We start from the raw sequence: 23,603 nt of genomic DNA on the forward strand, positions 1-23,603 counted from the left end.
GTCCAGATGTGTTGGCATAACCACACAGTGAGAGCTCGCTCATTTTCACACCCTCAACACAGTTTTCTCTGTTCCACAACCAGAAGTTTCTGGATGTTGTTGGCTGAGGTCAGCTCAATCTATACGAAGTGTCCTAACTCTTGACCGGTGTCTTTCCATGGAAGGTTCCCTCATTACTCGGTGGGCTGAGGAACCTCATTGTACAACAGGATGAATGACCGAGTCCTTAGATGGAAATGCTATTCTCTACCTCAGGAGGGTTGAGATAATTGTACGGAAGCGGAAGGCGTCGGTTCCTCTCTTGAATTTCCTGGGAGATCTTGGCCAGATGTTTTTGGAAAGCGGCGATGACGTTCTTTGGGCCTTCCTCGGTGAAATGTTCCTCAGGGTAGTAACCCAGCGATCTCTGGAAGGAGATGAAAGAAAACCATAGTGAGATCCAGAGGTGGTATTCAGCCGGTTCGAGCGAATCGGTAGCAGAAATCACAGGTGGAGATGGAGGCGACATATAATATAAATATAATATGCATCTGATTTAGGCATGTTTTTGAAGTCGGGCGCATGTGCGGAAGGCAGGCATGTGGGTGAACTGGGCATGCGTGCGAACCGGTAGTAACAAAATGTGAAACCCACCGCGGGTGAGTTCCCACTTTAGGAGATCTGGAAAACCATCTTCTTCAGAGAAGACTGAGTCAGCAAACTGCGGCTCTGGAGCTGCATGTGGCTCTTTCACCCCTCTGCTGTGGCTCCCTGTCACTCAAAATATGTGTCACAACCGCCAATGTGCGACACCCGCCGGCACGCGATTTATTGAGTTTTTCAACCCCCGGTAGGGCAACCATGGATAAATCCAAGAAAAGAAAAGTTTCAGAAGAAAACAGAACGTTTAATTCAACAACATATGCTAGTTTTGTAGCCGTTCAAGAAATCGTCAGGCACGGGAAGGGTTTTGTGGCTCCCGGTGTTTTCTTTTCTGTGGGAAACGGGTCCAAATGGCTCTTTTGAGTGTTTAAGGTTGCAGACCCGTGGGGTAGGAGAACCATCAGCCCAAGGGAGATGTTTGGAGACCACGAGACGTGTCCCCCTTTGGAGGAGACGTTCTGGAGTTGGGGGCTCCATTCGCTCGAGGGAAGTGTTTTGGAATGATCGAGGAAATCCTCTCAGGATGGAGATCTCCTGGGATCTGAGGCAGGATCCCTTGAAGGAAATGTTGTGTACCTGGGAATCTAGGAACAAGGGTGGGCAGAGGTGCGTTTCATATAATTTTAACCATCGGTTCGCCGCGCACCAAAAATGTGAGCGCTCGAATGCAAGCGGCTTAAAAGACGTGGTTAAACAGGATGGCATAGCGCCGAGGCAGGTGGACAGGCCTGTTCGCCACTACCGGTTGAATCCCATCACTGATGGTGGCCCTCACAAAACTAGAACATAGATTTCCTCTCAGAAAATTGCAAATATTCTAATATGGGAGCTCTCCACCGCCAACCAATTTAAGGAAAAACAAAGCTATATATGGACTGCAGCCCTGATCCTCACATTATACGTTAAGTGATTCATAAGGGTAGTCCTCGACTTACAACGATTCATTTAGTGACCGTTTGAAGTTACGACGGCAGTGGAAAAAATGACTTAGGACCATTTTTCACACTAAGAGTCGAAATTCAGGCACTTGGCAGCTGACTCATACTTATGACGGTCGCAGTGGGGTCGCGTGATTCCCCTTTTGCGACCTTCTGAAGAGCAAAGTCAGTGTGGAAGCCGGATTCACTTAACAACCATCTGACTCATTTTATAACCGCGGCGATTCACTGAACAACCGTGGCAAGGAAGGTCGTAAAATGGGACGAAATTCACTTAGCTGTTTCACTTAGCAACGGAAACTTTGGGTCCTATGTTCTTCCTTCCTCTGAAGAATCTAAGGAGCAGCAAATTTCCCCTGTCTCCCTTTTACAGGTCGTCCTCAACTTACGTCCGTAATGAAACCGGCCTATTAGGTATGTTACGTTGTGACGGTCATAAAGTGAGTGTCACCACATGACCGATCTGATTTTACGACCTTTTTTTTGCAATGGTCATTAAGCGAATCACAAAGGTTGCTAAGTGAACCTGAGGTCGTTAAGCGAACCCATTGTTCGCTCTGGGGTGTTTTCGCCAAACATTGGAAGTAAATGCTGGGTTTTTTTGGCAAAAACATTATTAATTTTGATCATGTGATTAGTGCATTGGAAACAGCAATATGGGATTGTCGCTTAGCTCCAAAAATGCGATCATGTGACTTTGGGGAAACCGTCAGAACTTCAGAACCGGGTCGTAAGTCCTTTTTTGAGGGGGTGTTCTGTGGTAATTTCAAATGATCGTATAAGATCGTCGTAAATCCAGAACCTGGTTTATCTTCACAACAATCCACAAGGTAACTAAGACTGAGAAGCCAAGACCGAATTCAGATTTCACTCTTAAAACATGGTTTATTAACTAAACTAGGATTGTTTGGGCTTGCAAACCACGGTTTATAAACTACAGTGGCTGGACCGACATGTCCAGTGGTGGGTTGCTCTCGGTTCGCACCGGTTCGCAAGAACCGGTAGTAAAAATTTGTAGTAGTTCGGAGAACCGGTAATAACAGGTGCTGACCACGCCCCCGAACTGGTCCCCGGCCCGGTTGCCGCTTGCTTACCCCGCCCACCTCATCAGAGGCTTTTTTTTTTCCTTTGGCCGAAAAAATGCTTTTAAAAGTAAAAAAAAAAGCCTCTGATGATCCCGCAGCTCAGCTGGGATCGTCAGAGGCTTTTAAAAGAATTTTTTCAATTGAAGAGGTTGTAGGAAAAAAAATGCCTTTAAAAGCTTCTGGCGATCCCAGATGAGTTGCCTGATCGCCAGAGGCTTCTAAAAGCATTTTTTTTTCTGCAACCTCTTTAGGCTGTAGAAAAAATGCTTTTAAAAGTAAAAAAAAAAAAAGCCTCTGATGATCCCGCGGCTCGGCTGGGATCGTCAGAGGCTTTTAAAAGAATTTTTTCTGCAACCTCTTTAGGCTGCAGAAAAAATGCTTTTAAAAGTAAAAAAAAAAAAGCCTCTGACGATCTCGCGGCTCAGCTGGAATCGTCAGAGGCTTTTAAAAGATTTTTTTTTCTACAACCTCTTCAACCGAAGAGGTTGTAGGAAAAAAAAAAGCCTTTAAAAGCTTCTGGCGATCCCAGATGAGTTGCCTGATCGCCAGAGGCTTCTAAAAGCATTTTTTTTTCTGCAACCTCTTTAGGCTGTAGAAAAAATGCTTTTAAAAATAAAAATAAAAAAAAAAAGTTGGTCATGCCCACCCAGTCACATTACCCCCCCCCCCCCACCAAGCCACGGCCACGCCCACAGAACCGGTAGTAAAAATATTTAGAACTCACCCCTGGACATGTCGCTTTAAATCAAGCCAACCAGAACCACACAATCATTCTATAGCGCAACCTTGATTTGTCGATTCTCAGTGGTGGGGTTATTTAAAAACCGCGTGGCTAAATTACTGATTGGGATTAGAGATTAAAGATTCCTTAATCCTTCCTTCCTTCTCATCATCATCGTCGTCATCTTTTAATGGCTCCATAATCCCTTGTAGGTGGAGTCTGGGCAACTGAATGGAGCTAAATGCTTACTGGCCGGATGCCCTGCCTGTTGCCAATGAGGAGTTTTGTTCAGCAGATACATTTCTCATTGTGCCGAGAGAGAGAAATACCTGCCTCTACCTAGGATCGAACTCACAGCCTCCTGATTGTGAGGCGAGAGCTCTACCTCTAGGCCACCGCGCCACTCCTTAATCCTTCCCTCTCGTGGCCCACCCTAATTTGGCTTGTGATGCCGAAAATATCATCTTACCTTGTCTCCTCGCTCTCGGCTGAGAAGCCACAAGATGAGCAACGTCTGGCAGCTTGTGCTGACATCTGGCAAGGTCTCCAGGATGTTGGCAAAAGTCACGCCGCCCTTGGATTCCGGGGGAGGCCTTCTCATGGTGGAAGGGTAGTTGGGCATCCAGGCTCCAAAATCAAACTGGAGAAGAAGGAAAGTTGGAGGTTAGAGGATCTTCAGACCCAGGAGCCATTCCTTAGCTCCCACTTGGAAAGTTCTGGAATTTTTCTCTAGAGGAGGTCTAGAAAGGAGACCTCCATTGACTATCTGGGATGCTTTTTACAGGTGTAACTTGTAGCTCCATCTCTCAAGCATGGAGGCATCCAAAGAGTTCCATCTCCAAGCATGGGGTCATCTAAGGAGTGTCATTTCCAAATATGGAGGCATCTAAGGAGCTTTATCTCCAAGCATGGAGTCATCTAAGGAGCTTCATCTCTAAGCATGGAGACATCTAAGATGCTCCATCTCCAAGCATGGGGTCATCTAAGGAGTGTCATTTCCAAACATGGAGATATCTAAGTAGCTCTATCTCCAAGCATGGAGTCATATAAGGAGCATGTCCAAGCATGGAGACATCTAAGGAGCTTCATCTCCAAGCATGGAGACATCCAAGGAGTTCCATCTCCAAGCATGGAAACATGTAAGGAGCTTCATCTCCAAACATGGAATCATCCAAGGAGTTCCATCTCCAAGCATGGAGTCATCCAAGGAGCTTCATCTCCAAGCATGGAGACATTCAAGGAACTCCATATCCAAGCATCGAATTATCCAAGGAGCTTCATCTCCAAGCATGGAATCATCCAAGGAGCTCCATCTCCAAGCATGGAGACATTTAAGGAGCTTCACTTCCAAGCATGGAGTCATCTAAGGAGCTTCATCTCCAAGCATGGAATCATCCAAGGAGCTCCATCTCCAAGCATGGAAACTTCTAAATAGCTTTATCTCCAAGCATGGACTCATCCAAGGAGCTTCATCTCCAAGCCTGGAATCATCTAAGGAGCATTATCTCCAAGCATGGAGACATCTAAGGAGCTCCATCTCCAAGCATGGAGTCATCTAAGGAGCTCCATCTCCAAGATGGAGTCATGCTAATTAAGCCCCTTTTTCGTACATACGGTGAGATTTCCAGCAATCTGATATCATCCAGATATCTTGGTTTACCTTCCATCATACCTAGCCAGCATGGGGAGCATTGGGTTGGAGAAAAGGGGGGCAGATGGACGGTTCAACCTACCCTATCCTCCCATAGAGTTAAGAGAGAAGAAAAAAGGACCCTCCAAACCTGGCTATTGTTGACACTGGCATGACGGGCTGAACAGGTGAAGATCATCATGGTCAGATACTTGGTTAATTCGGCAATAGTTCCTAAGTGTGCAGGGAAACCTGGAAGAATTAAAAAGAAATATTGGTGAGATGCAGGGGTGTGCTTTTGGCACACGACGGCATAAAGGTTAGTCATCATTGGCCTAAGAGGTCTCCCTGCATTTACCTGGGAGCCAAAATGGGACGTGTGGGGACTCCTGGAAGGGGTGGGGCGGGAAGGAGCCGGGCCAGCCAGCAATTGAACTACCAGTTTACCCGAACCGGCTGAATCCCATCACTGACTATACAACTAATGGGTTTTGAACCAATTGAAATTTCCAGATAATTCTGAAAGACAGCACCATGTCGAGGCATGGCCTCAAACCGGGTTGTCCAACCTTACGACTGGTGGACTTCGACTCCCAGAATTTTCCCCAGCCAGCTCTTTTTTTTTTTTTCACTTCGCCGAAGTCAAGATATATTACGTCGACCGCATTCCCACTCTCTATTAAGAAAGCTATCCTATCAAAATGATATAGTCCAGACACATTCGTTCGTGTCCTATCGGTGCTGAAATCTGGTAAATCTTTGCGGGAATCGGGGGAATTCCGGGAGCCGAAGCCCTCAAGTCTTCAAGTGGACCAGGTCCGGACACCCGGTGGTTTAAATGGCACCTGGCCTTTCTCGATTTCACACCTCGATCGCAGAAAATCCGCGTCGCGGTTGGAGAGTAAAGGATTTTTATACCAGAGGATTGCCGCTGATGGAAACATTTCTCAAAGATTTCCGCCACCCAGGCCTGAAGCTCCATATCCTTCTCCACAGCTCCGTCGCTCGGGTAATAAAGGCCGATCATTCCCGACACAAAACTGTAAAGCACGGCGGGCAGGGGAAGAGAAGGGCCATCGTCAATCCCGGGATACGAGAGAGAGAAAAAACTCACATTTGCCTAAACAGCAGTACAGCAGCAGGAACGTCTGATAAACGAATGGACTGTAAGAAAGCTAACAAGCCATTACGGAAGGATTCTACCGACTGCTAAATATTAAACCCGAGCTCTATTTATGCCGATCGGTGTTTAAAATTCCTCGTGTTTTTTCTTGGGCTCGTTCAGAGGTGGGCTGCTGGGGGTGTCAGGTTACAATGTCGTCTCAAATAAATTGCATTTCCAAACAAATAGTCTTTGATGAAATCTTTCATTTATTGAGTACAACGATCTGTCCCCGACTCCATCGTAGCCGACACTGACCCTCTGACCCCAAACCCTTCCCTTTCCGTTCCCCAATTCTCAGCGTCTCATTGGCCATCTTCCAAGTCACTCTCCCCCCCATCTCTACTACTTCAGCTCACAGGAATGTCCCCCCTCCCATCCCATCTCCTAGGGGATATTATCTGCAGGGAAAATAAGTAGGTGAAAAGTCAAGCATCTTCTTCTTCTCCTTATGGGGTTCATAGGGATTCGGGAGAACCTTTAGCTAAGAATCTGTGTAGTTCGGAGAACCCTCAAATCCAACTCCTGGCTGGCCCCGCTTACCCTGTCCCTCCCTTCCCCACGCGGCCCATTTTAGATGCAGGTAAGTGCAGGGTGCGTGCGGAGGCTCGGGGAGGGTGAAAAACGGGCCCACTGAAAATTCGTGAAGGCGGGAAACTGGCTCGTTTCTGGCCTCCAGAGGGCCTCCGGAGCCTGGGGAGGCCGTTTTCGCCCTCTCGGAGGCTAGAGGAAAGCCTCCGGAGCCCGAGTAGGATAAAAATGGCCCCGCCCCACTGTGGTGCAGGAGGCCGAGTAGGCCACGCCCCCCATGGCCATGCCCACCCAGCAACTGGACAGAGAACCCCTTGCTAAAAGTTTCGAAGCCCACCCCCGGGCTCGTCGATATTATTGATTCATTTATTAAAAATTTTTAGAGCCGCCCATCTGGAAAGGGACCCTGTAGATCAGTGATGGCTAACCTCTTTGCCGTCGCGTGCCAAAAGTGGGGGGGGAGGGCGGGGAGGTTGCCCACGTATGTGCACACCCATAATTCAATGCGCCCCACCCCCACACATACATGCGCGACCCCCCCCGCCCCGCGTTCCCCCCGCTTTTGGCACGCGATGGCACAGTGGGGCTCAGTAGGCCCATTTTTCGCCTCCCCAGGCTCCAGAGTCTTTCTTGGAGCCTGGGGAGGGCTAAAACAGCCTTCCCCAGTTCCTCATCCCACCCGGAGGCCCTCCGGAGGCCGGAAATGGCCCATTTCCCGACTTCCAGTCGGCCCGGAAGTTCCGAAAATCAGCTGGCCGGTGCACGCATGCCCGCTGGAGCTGAGCTACGGCAATGCTCGCGTGCCCACTGATATGGCGCCGCGTGCCACCTGTGGCACCCGTGCCATAGGTTCGCCATCAAGGCTGTAGGTCATCTAGTCCAACCCCCACCCCCGGCCCAAGATAAGATCTCCAATCTAGAGATTATCTTGCAGGCAAGATGCTATGACCCGAATTCCCCCCTATAGCAGTGTTTTTTTTCCCCCAACTTGAGCAAGATTTAAGACGTGTGGACTTCAACTCCCAGGATTCCCATGCTGGTTGGGGAATTCTGGGAGTTGAAGTCCAGCCATTTTAAAACCGCTGAGGTTGAAAAATACCAGATACTGAATGAAAGGGGCTCCGTATCTGCCGTTCTGTAATTAGAGGAGGGGGTGCAGATAAGCCTTGCTTGCCGTATTGTCATCCTCTCCCATCACCTTCTACGGGGATCGCACCTCTCTATAGCGCTCCAGAGCTTCAATCCGTCCTCCTTGTAGTGGTAGTTGGGCAACGCATCTACGCCTCTGTCCCGAAGGTCATCAGGGAGGCAAAGCATAGAGTAGGTCAGCTTTGAAAGACCTCTGGCCACCAGCTGGGACAGACCCTGGAAACCTGTGCCTATCATCTAGAAAGAAAGAAAGAAAGAAAGAAAGAAAGAAAGAAAGAAAGAAAGAAAGAAAGAAAGAAAGAAAGAAAGAAAGAAAGAAAGAAGAGGGGGGGAGGAAGGGAGAGAAAGAAAGAAAAGAAAGAAGAGAAAAATAAAAAAGACAAAGAAAGAAAGAAGAAAGAGGGAGAGAGAAAGAGAAAAAGAGAGTGGGGAGGAGGGATGGAGAAAGAAAAAAAGAAGAGAAAAACAAAAAGAAAAATGACAAAGAAAGAAAGAAAGAAAGAAGGGAGGGAGGGAGGAAAGAAAGAGAAAGAAGGAAAAAAGAAAGAAAAAGTGAAAAACAAAGAAAAAAGAAAGGTAGAAAGAGAGAGGGAGGGAGGGAGGGAGGGAGGAAGGAAGGGAGGAAAGAAAGAGAAAGAAGGAAAAAAGAAAGAAAAAGTAAAAACAAAGAAAAAAGAAAGGTAGAAAGAGAAAGGGAGGGAGGAAGGAAGGAAGGGAGGAAAGAAAGAGAAAGAAGGAAAAAAGAAAGAAAAAGTGAAAAACAAAGAAAAAAGATAAAAAGAGAAAGGGAGGGAGGAAGGAAGGAAGGAGGAAGGGAGGAAAGAAAGAGAAAGAAGGAAAAAAGAAAGAAAAAGTGAAAAACAAAGAAAAAAGAAAGGTAGAAAGAGAAAGGGAGGGAGGGAGGGAGGAAGGAAGAAAGAAAGAAAGGGGGAGGGAGAAAAAAGAAATAACAAATAGAGAGAGAGAAAGAAAGAAAAAGGAAGAAGGAAGAGAAGGAAGGAAGGAAAGAAAGAAAGAAAAGCAGAGGAAAGAGGATAAGGGGAAGGGAATGGGGAAAGAAAGAAAAAACAAACAAACAAAAATAGATTAAAAAAGAAGAGGAAGGAAGGAAGGAAGAAAGAAAGAAAGAAAGAAAGAGAAAGAAAGAAAGAAAGAAAGAATCACATTTGTAGTACACCTTCATAAGAGGACACCTGACATGTGTAAAAAAGGAGAAGGGCTCTACTCATTCAGTAGCACCTTCTATCTTCCATTTTTGGACCTACACATACCCGCCAGACTCCCCCCCATCTTCTGATGCCTGGAACAGTCTAACCCACAAAAATGCTCTCCTCACCCCACATAACATTCCTGGAACCGCCTCCCTTCCCTTCCCTTCCCTTCCCAGGCCAGATGTAGGCCCATCGTGTGGACAATCCCCTCCAAGGCTGATCAAGAGTGAGAAGAAGCCATCCATATTACCTTGTCCAGCATCCCATCGGGAGCCAGGAGGTGCGTCCGGCCAAGGATGTTGATATGCAGTGTGTAGCGGAAGTGGGGGATTAAGAGCTGCGGACAAGGAGACAACGAGGCAGGTCACAGAAGACACGACGCAAATTATGGAGTCCCTGGGAGATGTTCTCCTTCTTCTCGCTCTCTACGACGTCTTGAGCAAGGGTGGGAGTCAGCCGGTTCGGACCATTTCTGGCGAACCGGATGTTTAATTTTAACCTGGTTCGTCGAAGTGGTAGATCCAAGGACTGGCTGACCCCGCCCATCCTGCCCCCTCCCCTCCTAGGAGTCTCCACACAGCCCATTTTGGATGCCAGGTAACTGCAGGGTTCGGGCGGGCGAAAAACAGGCCTACCGGAAGTTCCGGAAGTCCGGAAACAGGCCCGTTTCCGGCCTCTGGAGGGCCTCCAAAGCCCAGGGAAGGCTGTTTTTGCCCTCCTGGAGGCTCAAGAAAAGCCTCCAGAACCTGGGAAGGGTGAAAAAACGGGCCTACCAGAAGTAGCAGAAGTCCAAAAAATGGGCTTGTTTCCAGTCTCCAGAGGGCCTCCGGAGTCTGAGGGACTCTGTTTTCACCCTCCCGGAGGCTCGGGAAAAGCCTCTGGAGCCTGGGGAGGGTGAAAATGCAGGAGGCCACGTAGGCCACGCCAACTGGGCAGAGAACCGGTTGCTAAGATTTCTGAATCCCACCCCTGGTCTTGAGGGGAGAAGATCGGAGAGGAGGACCTCCCTCCTGGACCCCTCCTGGGAATTCCTCAACTTCTAGGGATTGGTGGCATCTCAACCCTCTTGAGATGTTTGGAGCAGGTGACAAGTCACACAACCGTGACTCGCAAAGTCCAGGGGACATCTGGGCCAAGATCTTTGTTTCATCTCGGAACATTCAATGGGGTTGAAACCCCCGCCCCCCGCCTCGTGGCCGGAGGTATCTCTGACCTCTAATTTCCCCTCCCCACACCGACACACCTTGTGGACCGGATGGCACTTGGGAAGCTGCCGGAGGGTGGCCAGGAGGTAGACCTCCACCAACAGGTGGGTATGAAGCAGGTGGGCCAGGATCTCGTGGAGGTATAACGTGCTGTTACGAACCCAAAACTTGGCCAGCGCCCAGTCCCACTCTGGATCCGTGGGGAGGAAAATGGGGCTCCTTGGTCCAGGCTGCTGAGTCAGCTGGAAGGAGAAGAAACTCATGAGATTCCTGTTTTTTCAACGGAGCTTCTGGAGAAGATAAAATCAATCGATCGATCGATCAATCAATCAATCAATCTCTCTCTCTCTCTTGCTCCCCCCTCCCTTCCCACTCTCTCTCCTCTGTCTGCCTGTCTGCCACTGTTGCTGTCCATCCATCCATCCATCCATCCATCCATCCATCCATCCATCTATCCATCCATCCATCCATTTATCCATCCATCCATCCATCCATCCATTTATCTATCCATCCATTTATCTATCCATCCATCCATCCATCCATCCATCCATCCATCCATTTATCTATCCATCCATCCATCCATCCATCCATCCATCCATCCATCCATCCATTTATCTATCCATCCATCCATCCATCCATCCATCCATCCATCCATCCATCCATCCATTTATCTATCCATCCATCCATCCATCCATCCATCCATCCATCCATCCATCCATTTATCGATCCGTCGATCTGTCTGTCTGTCATCTATCTATATAAATGGTCTTTCTGAGCAGTTTACAGAGTCAGCATTTTTGCCCCCAACAATCTGGGTCCTCGTTTTACCGACCTCAGAAGGAAGGACGGAAGGCTGAGTCAACCTTGAGCCGGTCAGGATCGAACTCCTGGCAGTGGGCAGAATTAGCCTGCCATACTGCCCTCTAACCACTGTGCTACTTACTGCGTTCTTTTTTTTTTTCCCCAAAAAAAGTTTTTATTTTTGTTTCTCATAAACATATTTACATGCACAGTCGTTTATCCACCACTTTTCATTCACCTTATCTTTTAACTTTCATTTTTTAATTTTTAATTGCTCGGGGCTGCTCTTTTACCATTTACCCTTCTTTATTTTTTGCCACAACTTTTCTTCTTCTCCTCCCCTTCTCTTCCTTCCTCTGTCTCTTCCTACTTCCTTCGTTCTTCCTCTCCTTCTCTTTCCTACTTCCCCTTCCTTTTCCCCACTCCTCTCTTCTTCCCCCTTCTATCCTTCTCTCCAACTCCTCTTTTCCCTCCCTTTTCTTCCTCTCCTTTCCCCTTTCTTCTCTCTCTCCCTCTCCTCTCCTCTCTTCTCTTCTTCCCCCTTCTAACTTTCTCTCCTATTCCTCTTTCCTCTCCCTTTTCTTCCTCTCCTTTCCCCTTTCTTCTCCCTCTCCTCTCCTCTCTTCTTCCCCCTTCTAACCTTCTCTCCCACTCCTCTTTCCTCTCCCTTTTCTTCCTCTCCTTTCCCCTTTCTTCTCTCTCTCTCTCTCCTCTCCTCTCTTCTCCCTTCCTCTCTCTCTGCTCCTTCCCCTCTCTCTTGTTTCCCTTTTCAGTTCAATCTAGAATGGTATTTAAGCAGCCCCGATTTTTTTTCTTTCTTTCTTTCTTTCTTTCTTTCTTTCTTTCTTTCTTTCTTTCTTTCTTTCTTTCTTTCTTTCTTTCTTTCTTTCTTTCTTTCTTTCTTTCTTTCTTTCTTTTTTTGCAAGGAAAGAAGGTTTATTTGGTTTCCAGAAACTTCAGTGACAACAGCAATGTTTCTGGGGTGGCTGACGCCTTGGCTTAGGAATGGATGGATTTTTATAGGGTCTGAGATGCTCCAGGGGGTTGTCCAATGTAGTGAGCCTTGTGCCTTTTGCTATTCTTTTTTTTTTTTAAATTAAAAACAAACTTTATTCAATATAAAAAGATAAAAATTGTACAAAATGTTCGTAACTCTAAAATAAAATACAATTCTAAATTACATACCTACTAAAACTAACAAACAGGATTATCTATCTATAATATTTAAACGTGTGAATATATATATACATTAACCTTAATTTCTTAATGACGGTGTATACTTGTTACCTTTAATTTCTTACTGTATTTGACTTTACTTTTTTTTCCATCGATTAATCCATTCATACCATCTGTCCCATGTTTTGAAATACTGTGAGTCTTCCTTATCGTTTAATTTTAATTTTCTATTTACCTCTATTCTCATTTCAATTTCTTATTTGATGAATAATTGTATCTATTTCATCATTTGTGTACTTTTTACAATAAAAGTACTTTTTCCTAACCCTAACTCATTTCAAATTAAGAAAGGTGTAAGACAAGGATGCCCGTTATCACCTCTGCTATTCCTCTTGACACTAGAAACACTATTAAATAGAATTAGGAAAAACAGCGAAATAAAAAGGATTGAAGATTAGGGGAGAGGAGTATAAAAAAAACCAGGCTTTTGCGGACGACATAGTATTCATCATAGAGAAACTGCTAGAAATGGGCCCGAGAATTTTGGAGGAAATAGGAAGGTATGGCGAAGTAGCCGGACTTAAATTAAATAAAGGGAAAACTAAATTGTTAGTCAAAAATTTAACAGAAATGCAAAAGAAAGAATTAGAAAAGGAATTAGACCTGCAAATAGTAAAATTTTTTAAATATTTAGGGATATGGATATCAGCTAGATGCTCAGTTCTGAAAGAAGATAACTACACACCTCTGGTTAAAAGAATAAAACAGGATTTGGAAAAATGGGAGAAAGTTGCAATTATCGTTCTTGGGCAGGATAGCATCAATAAAGATGAATATCCTGCCCAAGTTACTATACCTATTCCAAACGATACCCTGTCTATTTTATCTCCATACCCTTATTGATATTTCCTTTCTAACCAATCGTAAAATTTATCCCCTGTCCTGAAATACATCGACTCCTCTTTATCTTTTATCCTCAACATTAATCTATTCATTCCTGCACATTCTACAATTTTCTTTATAATTTCTCCTTCCAACGGGATTCTGTCTGCTTTCCAGTTTTGTGCACATACAATTCTTGCGACCACGTTTTTTGGGTGATGGTAAAGTGAATCTTAACGGTTGTTAAGTGAATCCAGCTCCCCCAAGGATGTTTTTTGTCAGAAAAAAAAAATGGCAACTATCAAAAAAAGGCCGACAATATGGAAGTTCTTCCCTGGAACTCAGGAGCTTGAGAGAAGGGGTGGAAAAGTGGAGAGCTTTACCTGAATTGCAACAGGCATCATCTCTCCCCAGGGGTTGAGGTGGAGGAGGCAGAGAGGGGCCGAGACGTATTGGGGGGACCCGTTGAGTGTGGTGGCTGGGATGCCCTCCAGGATCTGGCAGTCAAGGAGGAAGATCCGGCCTTCCTAGAAGCCATAAACAGAGTGCTGAGATGGAGGGGAAGGAAGGTAGGGACAGAAGGCGCCTGGAGAGACCACGCTACGTTTCTCAAATGGAAGATGTGGATTCCTCTCCAAGTGCTTTGTCCTTCTCCTTCTCATCTCTTCCTTCCTCCCATTTCCTCCCCACTCCCTTTTTCTCTGTCCCTCTTCCTCCTTCCATTGTCCTCCCTCCCTCCCTCCCTTCCTCCCACTTCCTCCTCCCTCCCACTTCCATCTTCCTCCCTCCATTCTACTTCTTTCCTCCCTACCCCATCCTTCCTCCCCTCCTCCCACTTTCTTTCCCCTCCCTCTTCCTCTCTCCATTGTCCATTCCTTCCTTCCTTCTTCCCCTCCTCCTCCCTTTCTCCCTCCCTCCCTCCGACTTCCTCCCCTTCCCTCCTGCTTCCTTCCCTCCCTTTCCTTCCTCCCTTTCTCCCTCCCTTCCTTCCTCCATTTCCTCCTTATTCTCTCTTCCTCTGTCCCTCTTCCTCCTTCCATTGTCCTTCCTTCCTTCCTCCCTCCCCCTCCCTCCCTCATCCTCCCTTCCTCCCTCCCTCCCATTTCCTCCTTCTTCCCACTTCCCTCTTCCTTCTTCCCTCCATTCTTTCCTCCCTCCCACCCACTTTCTCCCACCTCCCTCTTCCTCCCTCCATTGTCCTTCCTTCCTCCCTCCCTCTCCTTTCCCACTTCAAATGTAATTATTAGGACTATTTACAATGGATCCAATCTACCATCTTTGTGGAGAACAAATTAAATTCAGACTTGGGGACTATCGAAGATTCATCCACTGGTTGCTACAGAGAGAAAGAGCTCAGTTTGAGCTGGGTCTACCGAAATCAGTCTGTCACCAACTCTGGATGATACCTTGTCCCCATAGAAAAGGGACCTCCAATGGGTCACCTAAAGACTCCATTTTGGATTTCCTATCTCAGGAACTCCAAAACATCTTGGTTTTCTCACTGGGCAGTGACATGAAGGTCAAGGCGTTGGATTGGTTTAGGAAGGTCCTCCTCAACCATGAAAGGTCCCTGGAGGACTTTTAGGTGGGACTTCTCTTTCAGCCCACCCTACCTCACAGGGTTTTATGGGGAAAAGGGGTGGAGAGAACATCAGGTGGACTATCTATGAAGCCTCCAGAAGCTGAGGGAGATGTTGGCTTCCCATCAGCTGTTGACCACCAAAGCTTCTTCAGTTAGTCGTACTTTGTAGAGCCAGTCTTGCCTTATGGGTGTTTTACTGTGTTCCACATCTTACCTTCACTTCTTTCTCCAGGGTGGTCTCCAGTCCCAACGATTCGACCACCATCTCTTGTGTCACCGGGAATTTCGCTGGGATCTCTGAGCATCGCTGAATGATCCCGGGGCTCGCCCCATTGAGATATTGGTAGCCAAAGAATGCATCTTCAGCCCAATGCTTGCTGACATATTCTGGGGACACAGAAATGTCCTTGAAAAGTCAGAGGCAGGGCCGGTTTTCTGGGACAAGAAAGATATGGAGGACTGTCCTCCAGAAAAATATTTCTCATTTTCTGTCCCTTCTGTTTAAAAACTAAATTTCAGGTTAAGTCTGTATTGTGGCCTATCGGCCACCAGCTCCTCCGGCAGCTGAATCAGAGGAGGAGGAGGAGATGTAGGAGTCAGGACCAGCATCAAGGTAACCTGGGAGCTCTGAGGGGGAAGAGGGAATGGAGCTGGCACAGATAGAGACGGAGGCAGAGCCTGGGCCATCCGTCAGCCCTCATATGGAGAGTCAAAAGCCCCCAGGTCTGGAGGTGGCTGATGAGGAAGAGGAGGAACAGCTGGGTCCAGTGCCTGATGCTTGGATGCGCAAAAGGCAGAGGAGAGGAGAGAAGTGGAAATCTATGGGCTGATCCTCTGGACGGAAAAGCCATTGCTGCTGGCACAGCCCCACCCTAGTTCTGGGGATAAAAGGCAGGGGGCAGGGGCAAATAGGTGTGACAGACAACTATTCATCTCCCTGCTGGTCCGCCACTGATAGCCTGCACTTCTGAATCCTGTCTGGAAATTATCAGAATTCTTCTTGGAATCTGCAGCGCCTTCTGAGTGTGTGTGTGTATGTTTGTGTGTGTGTAAAGAAAAGAAGACAATTAATTTTGTTTCTACTTGGAAATCACTTCTGGACTTTGTGCTTGAGGTGGGGGAAACTTTGATTTTCATTGCTTTGAGTAAAGAAAAGAAGACAATTCATTTTCTTTCTACTTGGAAACCACTTCTGGACTTTGTGCTCGAGGTGAGGGAAACCCAACTCAAATCCTGTCTGGAAATTATCAGAATTCTTCTTGGAATCTGCAGTACTTTCTAAACATGTGTGTGTGTGTGTGTGTGTGTGTGTGTGTGTGTGTGTGTGTGTGTGCTGCTGGAAGAAAGTGAGCACACCTTTTCCTTTGCCAGAGTGGGAAGAGAGAGAGAGAGAAAGAGAGAGAGAGAGAGAGAGAGAGGGAGAGAGAGAGAGAGAATCCTGGGAGTTGAAGTCCACCCATTTTAAAGGAGTCAAGGTGGAGGAACCTTGTTCTACAGATAGTCCTCAACTTACGACCACAATGGAGCCCAAAATTTATGTTGTTAAGTGAATCGTTTGCTAAGTGACTTTTGTCCCTTTCTTTTATAACTTTTCTTGCCACACTTATTAAGCGAATCACAGCAGTTGTTAAGACTGACCTGAGGTTGGGGTCCGATAAAACCAAAAAGCCCTTCGGATGTCAGCCAGTTTTTTCCAGGAGCCCTTGAGGTTCAGCAACCCTTTCAGCTTCAACTCGATTTCCCTGGCGTTGAGAAAGGGAAGATAAATTTAAGAGAAGCCGATGAGAACATAGATGTCAGCACTTCAAGCTGCCTTTATTCTAGTGCTGACATAAGAAGGAGGAGCGGAGGTGTCTGGAAAGGGACGTTTGACTTTTCACCTACTTATTTTCCCTGGAGATAATATCCCCTAGGAGATGGGATGGGAGGGTGGAAATTCCTTTGAGCTGGAGCAGTAGATAGGGGTAGAGTACAGGGGAGTGGGGAACGGAAAGGGAGGGTTTTGGGTCTGGAAGTCAGTGTTGGCTACAATGAGTCGGACTTTGAATGTCGTGCTGAATAAATGGGAGTTTTCTTCAAAGACTTTGTTTGAAATGCAATTTATTTGAGACGACCTCGAAATCTGACAATAGAATAATAGGGTCTAATAATGAATAAAGGACTTGGGGGTGGGGAAATGGAATTTTGAACGTTATATATGTTGATGGCAGCAAGATTGTGCACAAAAAAATGGAAGGACACTGTGATTCCCACAATGGACAAAAGGCTGGAAAAGTTGATGGAGCTAAATTGAGTGCTTTGAGTAAAGAAAAGAAGACCATTAATTTTGCTTCTACTTGGAAACCACTTCTGGACTTTGTGCTCGAGGTGGGGGAAACTTTGATTTTCATTGCTTTGAGTAAAGAAAAGAAGACCATTAATTTTGTTTCTACTTGGAAACCACTTCTGGACTTTGTGCTTGTGGTAGGGGAAACTTTGATTTTCATTGCTTTGTTTAAAGAAAAGAAGACCATTCATTTTGTTTCTACTTGGAAACCACTTCTGGACTTTGTGCTTGTGGTAGGGGAAACTTTGATTTTCATTGCTTTGTTTAAAGAAAAGAAGACCATTCATTTTGTTTCTACTTGGAAACCACTTCTGGACTTTGTGCTCGAGGTGGAAAAAAAATTGAAACTTTGATTTTGGGTTTTGCTGATTGGACAGGTTGTTGTTCTAGAAATGACTAGTATATATTATTATATAAAATTGAAAAGTTGAGGTTTCATTTTACTGCACCAAAGGAGTCAGGAGTCAAATGCTTTTTTTTTTTTAAAAAAATCCCCTTCTACCCTACATCTTTCCCTCTTCCCCTTTTCCTCCCCTCTATTTTCATTTTTTTTTCTTTACATTTTTGTATTTTATGTTTTGATCAACTAATAAAAATTTCGAACCGAATAACAGAACATAGAATGACAGGGTCGGAAGGGACCTCGGGGGGGTCATCTAGTCCAGCCCTCTCTGTAGCGATTTTACGGCAACTTGTGAAAAAAAACGATTAAACGGCGAATAGAACGAGATTATTTTTCCAACAATAATGAAGAAATTCTTGGATTCTCCACCGGATCTTTCCAATTTTACGTACGCGGTTTTCAGGAGGACTCGGAAGGAGCAGGATTTGATGCTGGAATATTGATCGCTCAGGTGCAATTGGTCCACCGAATCGGCGTCTAAACATTTGGGCCACCCGGGTTGATAATCTTTATATCTGTAGCATAAATAAATAAATAAATAAATAAAGACACCGGAAAGGATTGCGGGGTTAATAAAGAAGCAGATTTCTCCCCTTTTGAGATGCTTTCAATTCAGATATTCTAAGGCAGGGGTCTGCAACCTTAAACACTCAAAAGAGCCATTTGGACCTGTTTCCCACAGAAAAGAAAACACCGGGAGCCACAAAACCCTTCTCGTGCCTGACGATTTCTCGAGCGGCCCCAAAATAAGCATATGTAGTTGAATTAAATGTTCTGTTTTCTTCTGAAACTTTCCTTTTCTTGGATTTATCCATGGTTGGCCTACCGGGGGTTGAGAAGCTCAATAAATCGTGTGCCAGCGGGGTGTCGCACATTGGCGGTTGTGACGCATATTTTGAGTGACAGGGAGCCGCAGCAGAGGGGGGGAAAGAGCCATATGCGGCTCCAGAGCCGCAGGTTGCTGACCCCTGTTTGAGGGGCCAGCTTCAAACATTTTAGCAAGGGCAGTGGTGGGTTGCCCGGTTCGCACCGGTTCGCAAGAACCGGTAGTAAAATTTTTTAGTAGTTCGGAGAACCGGTAATAACATTGGCTGGCCATGCCCCCGGCCCGGTCGCCGCTCACTTACCCTGTTTTTTTCTTTTTCTTTTTTTACTTTTAAAAGCATTTTTTTCTAAAACCTCTTCGGCCGAAAAAATGCTTTTAAAAGTAAAAAAAAAAAAAGAAAAAAGCCTCTGATGATCGCGCGGCTCAGCCGGGATCATCAGAGGTTTCTAAAGCATTTTTTTCTGCAACTTCTTCAAGACTCCCGGAGGGCGAAAATGGCCTCCCGAGGCTCTGGAGGCCCTCTTCCTGAACTTCTGGTAGGCCCGTTTCTTGCCCTCCCCGAGCCTCCACGTGTGTTCTACATTTACCTGCATTACTACTGCAAAGCTCTCTACATGGGGCTCCCCTTGGGGTGCACCCGGAGGCTCCAGTTGGTCCAGAATGCGGCCGCGCGGGGGATTATGGGAGCGACGGGGCGCTCCCATGTGACACCTCTCCTGCGCGAGCTGCACTGGCTTCCTGTGATCTTCCGGGTGCGCTTCAAGGTGTTGGTGACCACCTTTAAAGCGCTCCATGGCTTAGGGCCGGGGTATTTGCGAGACCGCTTTCTGTCGCCAATAGCCTCCCACCGGCCAGTACGCTCCCACAGAGATGGACTCCTCAGGGTGCCGTCGGCCAGACAATGTCGGCCGGTGACCCCCAGGGGGAGAGCCTTCTCTGTGGCGGCACCTGCCCTCTGGAACGACCTACCCCCAGAGATACACACGATACCAGACCTCCGGACTTTTCGTCGGGCCCTGAAAACACATCTTTTTCACCTAGCCGGGCTGGCTTGATCCCATCCCTTCGGTTTTAATTTGTAATTGTAAAGAGCCTTGATAGTACAGTGGTCTACGCACCCTGTTATTAACACAGCTGCCTGCAATTTCTGCTGGTTCGAATCTCTCCAAGGCTCAAGGTTGACTCAGCCTTCCATCCTTTCTACGGTAGGTGAAATGAGGACCCAGTTTGTGGGGGCAATAAGCTGACTTTGTATAAAATATACAAAAGTATGAAGGCTATTGCTTAACGCATTGTAAGCCGCCCTGAGTCTCCGGAGAAGGGCGGCATATAAATCAAATTAAAATAAAATAAAATTGGTTTTAATCCGGGTTGTTTTAAATGGATAGCCAAAATGATTTAATGTTTTTTAAATTGCTTTTAAATTTTATATGTTATGTTTTACCATGGCTGTTCCCCACCCTGAGTCCTGTTGGAGAAGGGCGGTATACAAATAAAATAAAATAAATAAATAAATTCAAAACGGGCCGCGTGGAGACTCCTGGGAGGGGTCGGGTGGGGTGGCCGTCCAGGAGTGGGATTTGGGGGTTCTCTGAACTGCACAGAATCTTAGCTAGAGGTTCTCCCGAACCCTTTCGAACCCCCTGAGCAGCCCACCCCTGGATATTCGGGGCAAGGCATGGAGGCAACACAGTCAGCTGATAGTCCAAACTCTCCTTTATTGGTCCAACTTTCCCCCAGCGCTCCCACGTTTTTGGCAAGTCCTTCCACGCGCACGCTTTCAGCAGCCTCTCTGGCTGTGAGTAGTCCAACAAAATGTTGTTAGCACAACGGCGTCAAGGCAAGAAATCCAGTGGGCAATGAGTCCACGAACAAGCAATGAGTCCACGAAGCAGAGGAACAAGGCAATGAGTCCACGAAGCAAAGGAACAAGCAATGAGTCCACGAAGCAGAGGAACGAGCAATGAGTCCACGAAGCAAAGGAAAAAGACAATGAGTCCACGAAGCAAAGGAACAAGGCAATGAGTCCATGAAATGAAGGAACAAGGCAATGAGTCCACGAAACGAAGGAACAAGCAATGAGTCCACGAAGCAAAGGAACAAGGCAATGAGTCCACGAAACGAAGGAACAAGCAATGAGTCCACAAAGCAAAGGAACAAGGCAATGAGTCCACGAAACGAAGGAACAAGCAATGAGTCCACGAAGCAAAGGAACAAGGCAACGAGTTCAACGAAAAAAAGGAACAAGGCAATGAGTTCACGAAAAAAAGGAACAAAGTAATGAATCCACGAAAAAAAGGAACAAGGCAATGAGTCCAGCAAACTCCAGACGTCGGCAGGAGCACACAAAACTCCACGAATTCAGTGACAAGCGTCCCTTCTCACAGTGTCTCCTTAAGTCTCAGTCCGCAGGTGTGCCTTGTGAAGGGGAGCGGGGCACTCTCTTTCCAAGTTGTCGGGTTGGCCTGCATTGCTCTCACCTCCTCTCCACTCTCCATGCTCGGGGATCAGGAGGGGGAGGTCCTTGCTCATTGCCTGAGCTCCGCCGCTCCTCATCTCCACTGCCTGCCCTCCCTTCCCCTCTCTCTCGGTCGTCCTGTCCATGTTCTTCCCTGCTGGCAAGCTGTCCCAAGCCCGAGGGACCCGGGGCTGCCTCGTCCTGCTCCTCCCCACATTCCTCCGAAGCCAACAAGGCCGCCCCCTCGACCTCTGTAGGCCCCAGCTCTGGCTCGTCCTCCTCCGCGGACTCAGGCTCCGACGGAGCCATGACATATTCTGATTTTTTTCCCAGCATGGACAGAATGCAGGGAGTCCTGGATTTACAACTGTTCATTTAGTGACCGAAATTATGGTGGCATGGAAAAAAGGGGATTAATGACTGCTTTTCACAAGTCCGCAGGTCTTCAAGTCGCTGAGATTGAGAAAAACAGCCTGAATTTATTAAATTACGCCTTCGTGTTTATTTATAAGGCAGGTAGCCATTTTCCCCCCTGGGGAAACACACCTCATTTTCATTTTCATTTTTCAATTTATTTGATTTATATACCGCCCTACTCCCGAAGGATTCAGGGCGGTGAACAGGCACAAGATAAAACACATAGAATACAAAAATTTAAGAGCAGAAGTAAAATCGAAATAAATCAATTTAGCCCAAGACAAATTTAAAACCCCAGGTTAAGAACAAATTAAAATTTACATTAAAATTTACATTAAAAAGAGAATGGGAGAAAGTTAGGCCAGACCAGCCTGGTGAAATAAAAAGGTCTTGAGAGCGCGGCGGAAGGTGCGTAGATCCGGGATCCTCCGTATCTCCGGGGGGAGCTCGTTCCAGATAGTAGGTGCCACCACAGAGAAGGCTCTCCCCCTGGGGGCCGCCGGCCGACATTGTTTGGCCGACGGCACCCAGAGGAGTCCCTCTCTGTGAGAGCGTACCGGCTGGTGGGAGGCCGTTTGCGGCAGCAGGCGGTCCCGTAAATAACCAGGTCCTAAGCCATGGAGCGCTCTAAAGGTGGTAACCAAAACCTTGAAGCGCACCCGGAAGACCACCGGGAGCCAGTGCAGCTCGCGCAGGAGAGGTGTTACATGGGAGCGCCACGTCGCTCCCATAACCACCCGCGCGGGCCGCACTCTGCGCCAGTTGGAGCCTCCAGGTGCTCCTCAAGGGGAGCCCCATGTAGAGAGCGTTACAGTAGTCCAGGCAGGAAGCGACGAGGGCATGAGTGACCGTGTTTAAGGAGTCCCGATCACCTGATGGTCTTCAGGCTTGGACTCCAATCCCCATCATTCTTAGCCAGAAAAACCACTTTAGGGGATGTTGGAACAGACAGAAGGAACAAATGGGGGAGTTATGGAAATCAGGTCTGGAGCAAATTTGTAGCTGTGTTTGAGACTCTGCTGCAAAAATTGAATTTCTCGGATCATTTTCACGGAGGGGAAAAAAACAACAACAACAACAGGATTTTAAAATATTCCCGGGAGTGCCTGCAATTGTTTGCGTCTGAATGCAGGGAGGAATCCTTCACATTTATTTGTGAAGATTCACATCCTAGTTATACATATTTACACCTGGCCTTAGCATGTCAAATTGGCTGACTCACCTGTAGGTTTCCTGTTTTGCTAGCAGTTCGTACCGGCGATGTTCTGAGAGCAATCGGCTGTTTGCGTCCACTTGAGCGAGTGTAGCTGCGAAAAGAGGGGGGGGGGAAGAGAAAAATTAGAGTTATTTGTAATTTGTCTGCTTCCTTCTGCCCTACCGAAAGGAAGAGAAGATCAGAACCACATCAGAATCACATTAAAGCAGGGGTGAAATGCTACCGGTTCAGCCCGGTTCGGCCGGTGTGAACTGGGACGAACCGGTTCGGCCGGTACGAATCGGAGAACCGGTAGTGGTGGCAGCACGAGGCTCCGCCCCCCCTGCCCAGACGTCATTACTTCCTGGTTTTAACCAGGAAGTAACCTGTTTTTGACCCTCTGAGCATGCGCAGAAGGCTTTGCGCGTGCGCGGAGGGTCCAAGCGTGCAGATGATGCGCGCAGAGCACGCACTTCCGAACCGGTAGGGAAGGTAAATAGATTTCACCCCTGCATTAAAGGAATAATTTTGGACTATGAAATATAGGCCGTGCTTCACTTAGTGACGGCTTGAAGTTACAACGGCCCTGAAAAAGTGACTTACGGCCGTTTTTCACACTTATGACCGTTGCAGCATCCCTGGCCGGGGGGGAGGGGTATGTCACGTGATCAAATGCTTGGCAACTGACCCGTGTTTATGACGGTTGCAGTCCCCCAGGGTCATCGGATCCCCTTTTGCGGCCTTCTTGCAAGCAAAGTCAATGGGGGAAGGCAGATTCACTTTGCGACCTTGTTACTCACTTAACAACCGCAGTGATTCGCCTCACAACGGTGCAAGAAAGGTCATAAAATGGCGCGAAAGCTCACTTAGCAACGGCCTCGCTTAGCAACAGAAGTTTTGGGGCTCAATTGTGGTCGTAAGTCGAGGACTACCTGTAACTGGAACCCAGATTTGGGGCAGCTGCGTACCTCTTAAAACCTCCGCCATTGTTTCACGCTTTTGAAGAGCTGTCACCATCATCTTCTTTTAACGAATTTGCAGAGTGAACTGAATGGAGCTAGCAGAGTGTTTTAATGGCCGGATGCCTTTCCTGTCACCAATGAGGAGTTTTGTTCGGCAGATATATATATTCTCATTGTGCCCAGAGAGAGAAATATCTGCCTCTACCTAGGATCGAACTCACGGCCTCCTGATTGTGAGGCGAGAGCTCCAACTCTAGGCCACCGCACCACTCCTTTTGAAATACTAGCTGTCACCGAAGGC

The 23,603-nt window shown here is 47.1% G+C and overlaps 1 protein-coding gene across 1 annotated transcript in view; it reads right to left on the reverse strand.

Moving 5' to 3' along the window:
- Positions 1–226: 226 nt before the first annotated feature.
- Positions 227–23,603, reverse strand: part of LOC139324250 (hydroperoxide isomerase ALOXE3-like) — a 28,716-nt gene continuing 5,339 nt past the window's right edge. Inside the window, exons 3-14 of the mRNA XM_070953969.1 lie at positions 22,368–22,452; positions 17,837–17,959; positions 16,354–16,457; positions 14,930–15,102; positions 13,517–13,660; positions 10,313–10,516; positions 9,320–9,406; positions 7,926–8,095; positions 5,935–6,056; positions 5,168–5,268; positions 3,856–4,026; positions 227–406 (exon numbers count right to left, since the gene is read on the reverse strand). Coding sequence (XP_070810070.1) covers positions 227–406; positions 3,856–4,026; positions 5,168–5,268; positions 5,935–6,056; positions 7,926–8,095; positions 9,320–9,406; positions 10,313–10,516; positions 13,517–13,660; positions 14,930–15,102; positions 16,354–16,457; positions 17,837–17,959; positions 22,368–22,452 — 1,664 coding nt within the window. The remainder of the gene's footprint in view (positions 407–3,855; positions 4,027–5,167; positions 5,269–5,934; positions 6,057–7,925; positions 8,096–9,319; positions 9,407–10,312; positions 10,517–13,516; positions 13,661–14,929; positions 15,103–16,353; positions 16,458–17,836; positions 17,960–22,367; positions 22,453–23,603) is intronic.

The sequence above is a fragment of the Pituophis catenifer genome, unplaced genomic scaffold (assembly GCF_029215685.1).
Source record: "Pituophis catenifer annectens isolate HBS135680 unplaced genomic scaffold, rPitCat1.0.hap2 SCAF_15, whole genome shotgun sequence".
NCBI lineage: Eukaryota > Metazoa > Chordata > Lepidosauria > Squamata > Colubridae > Pituophis > Pituophis catenifer.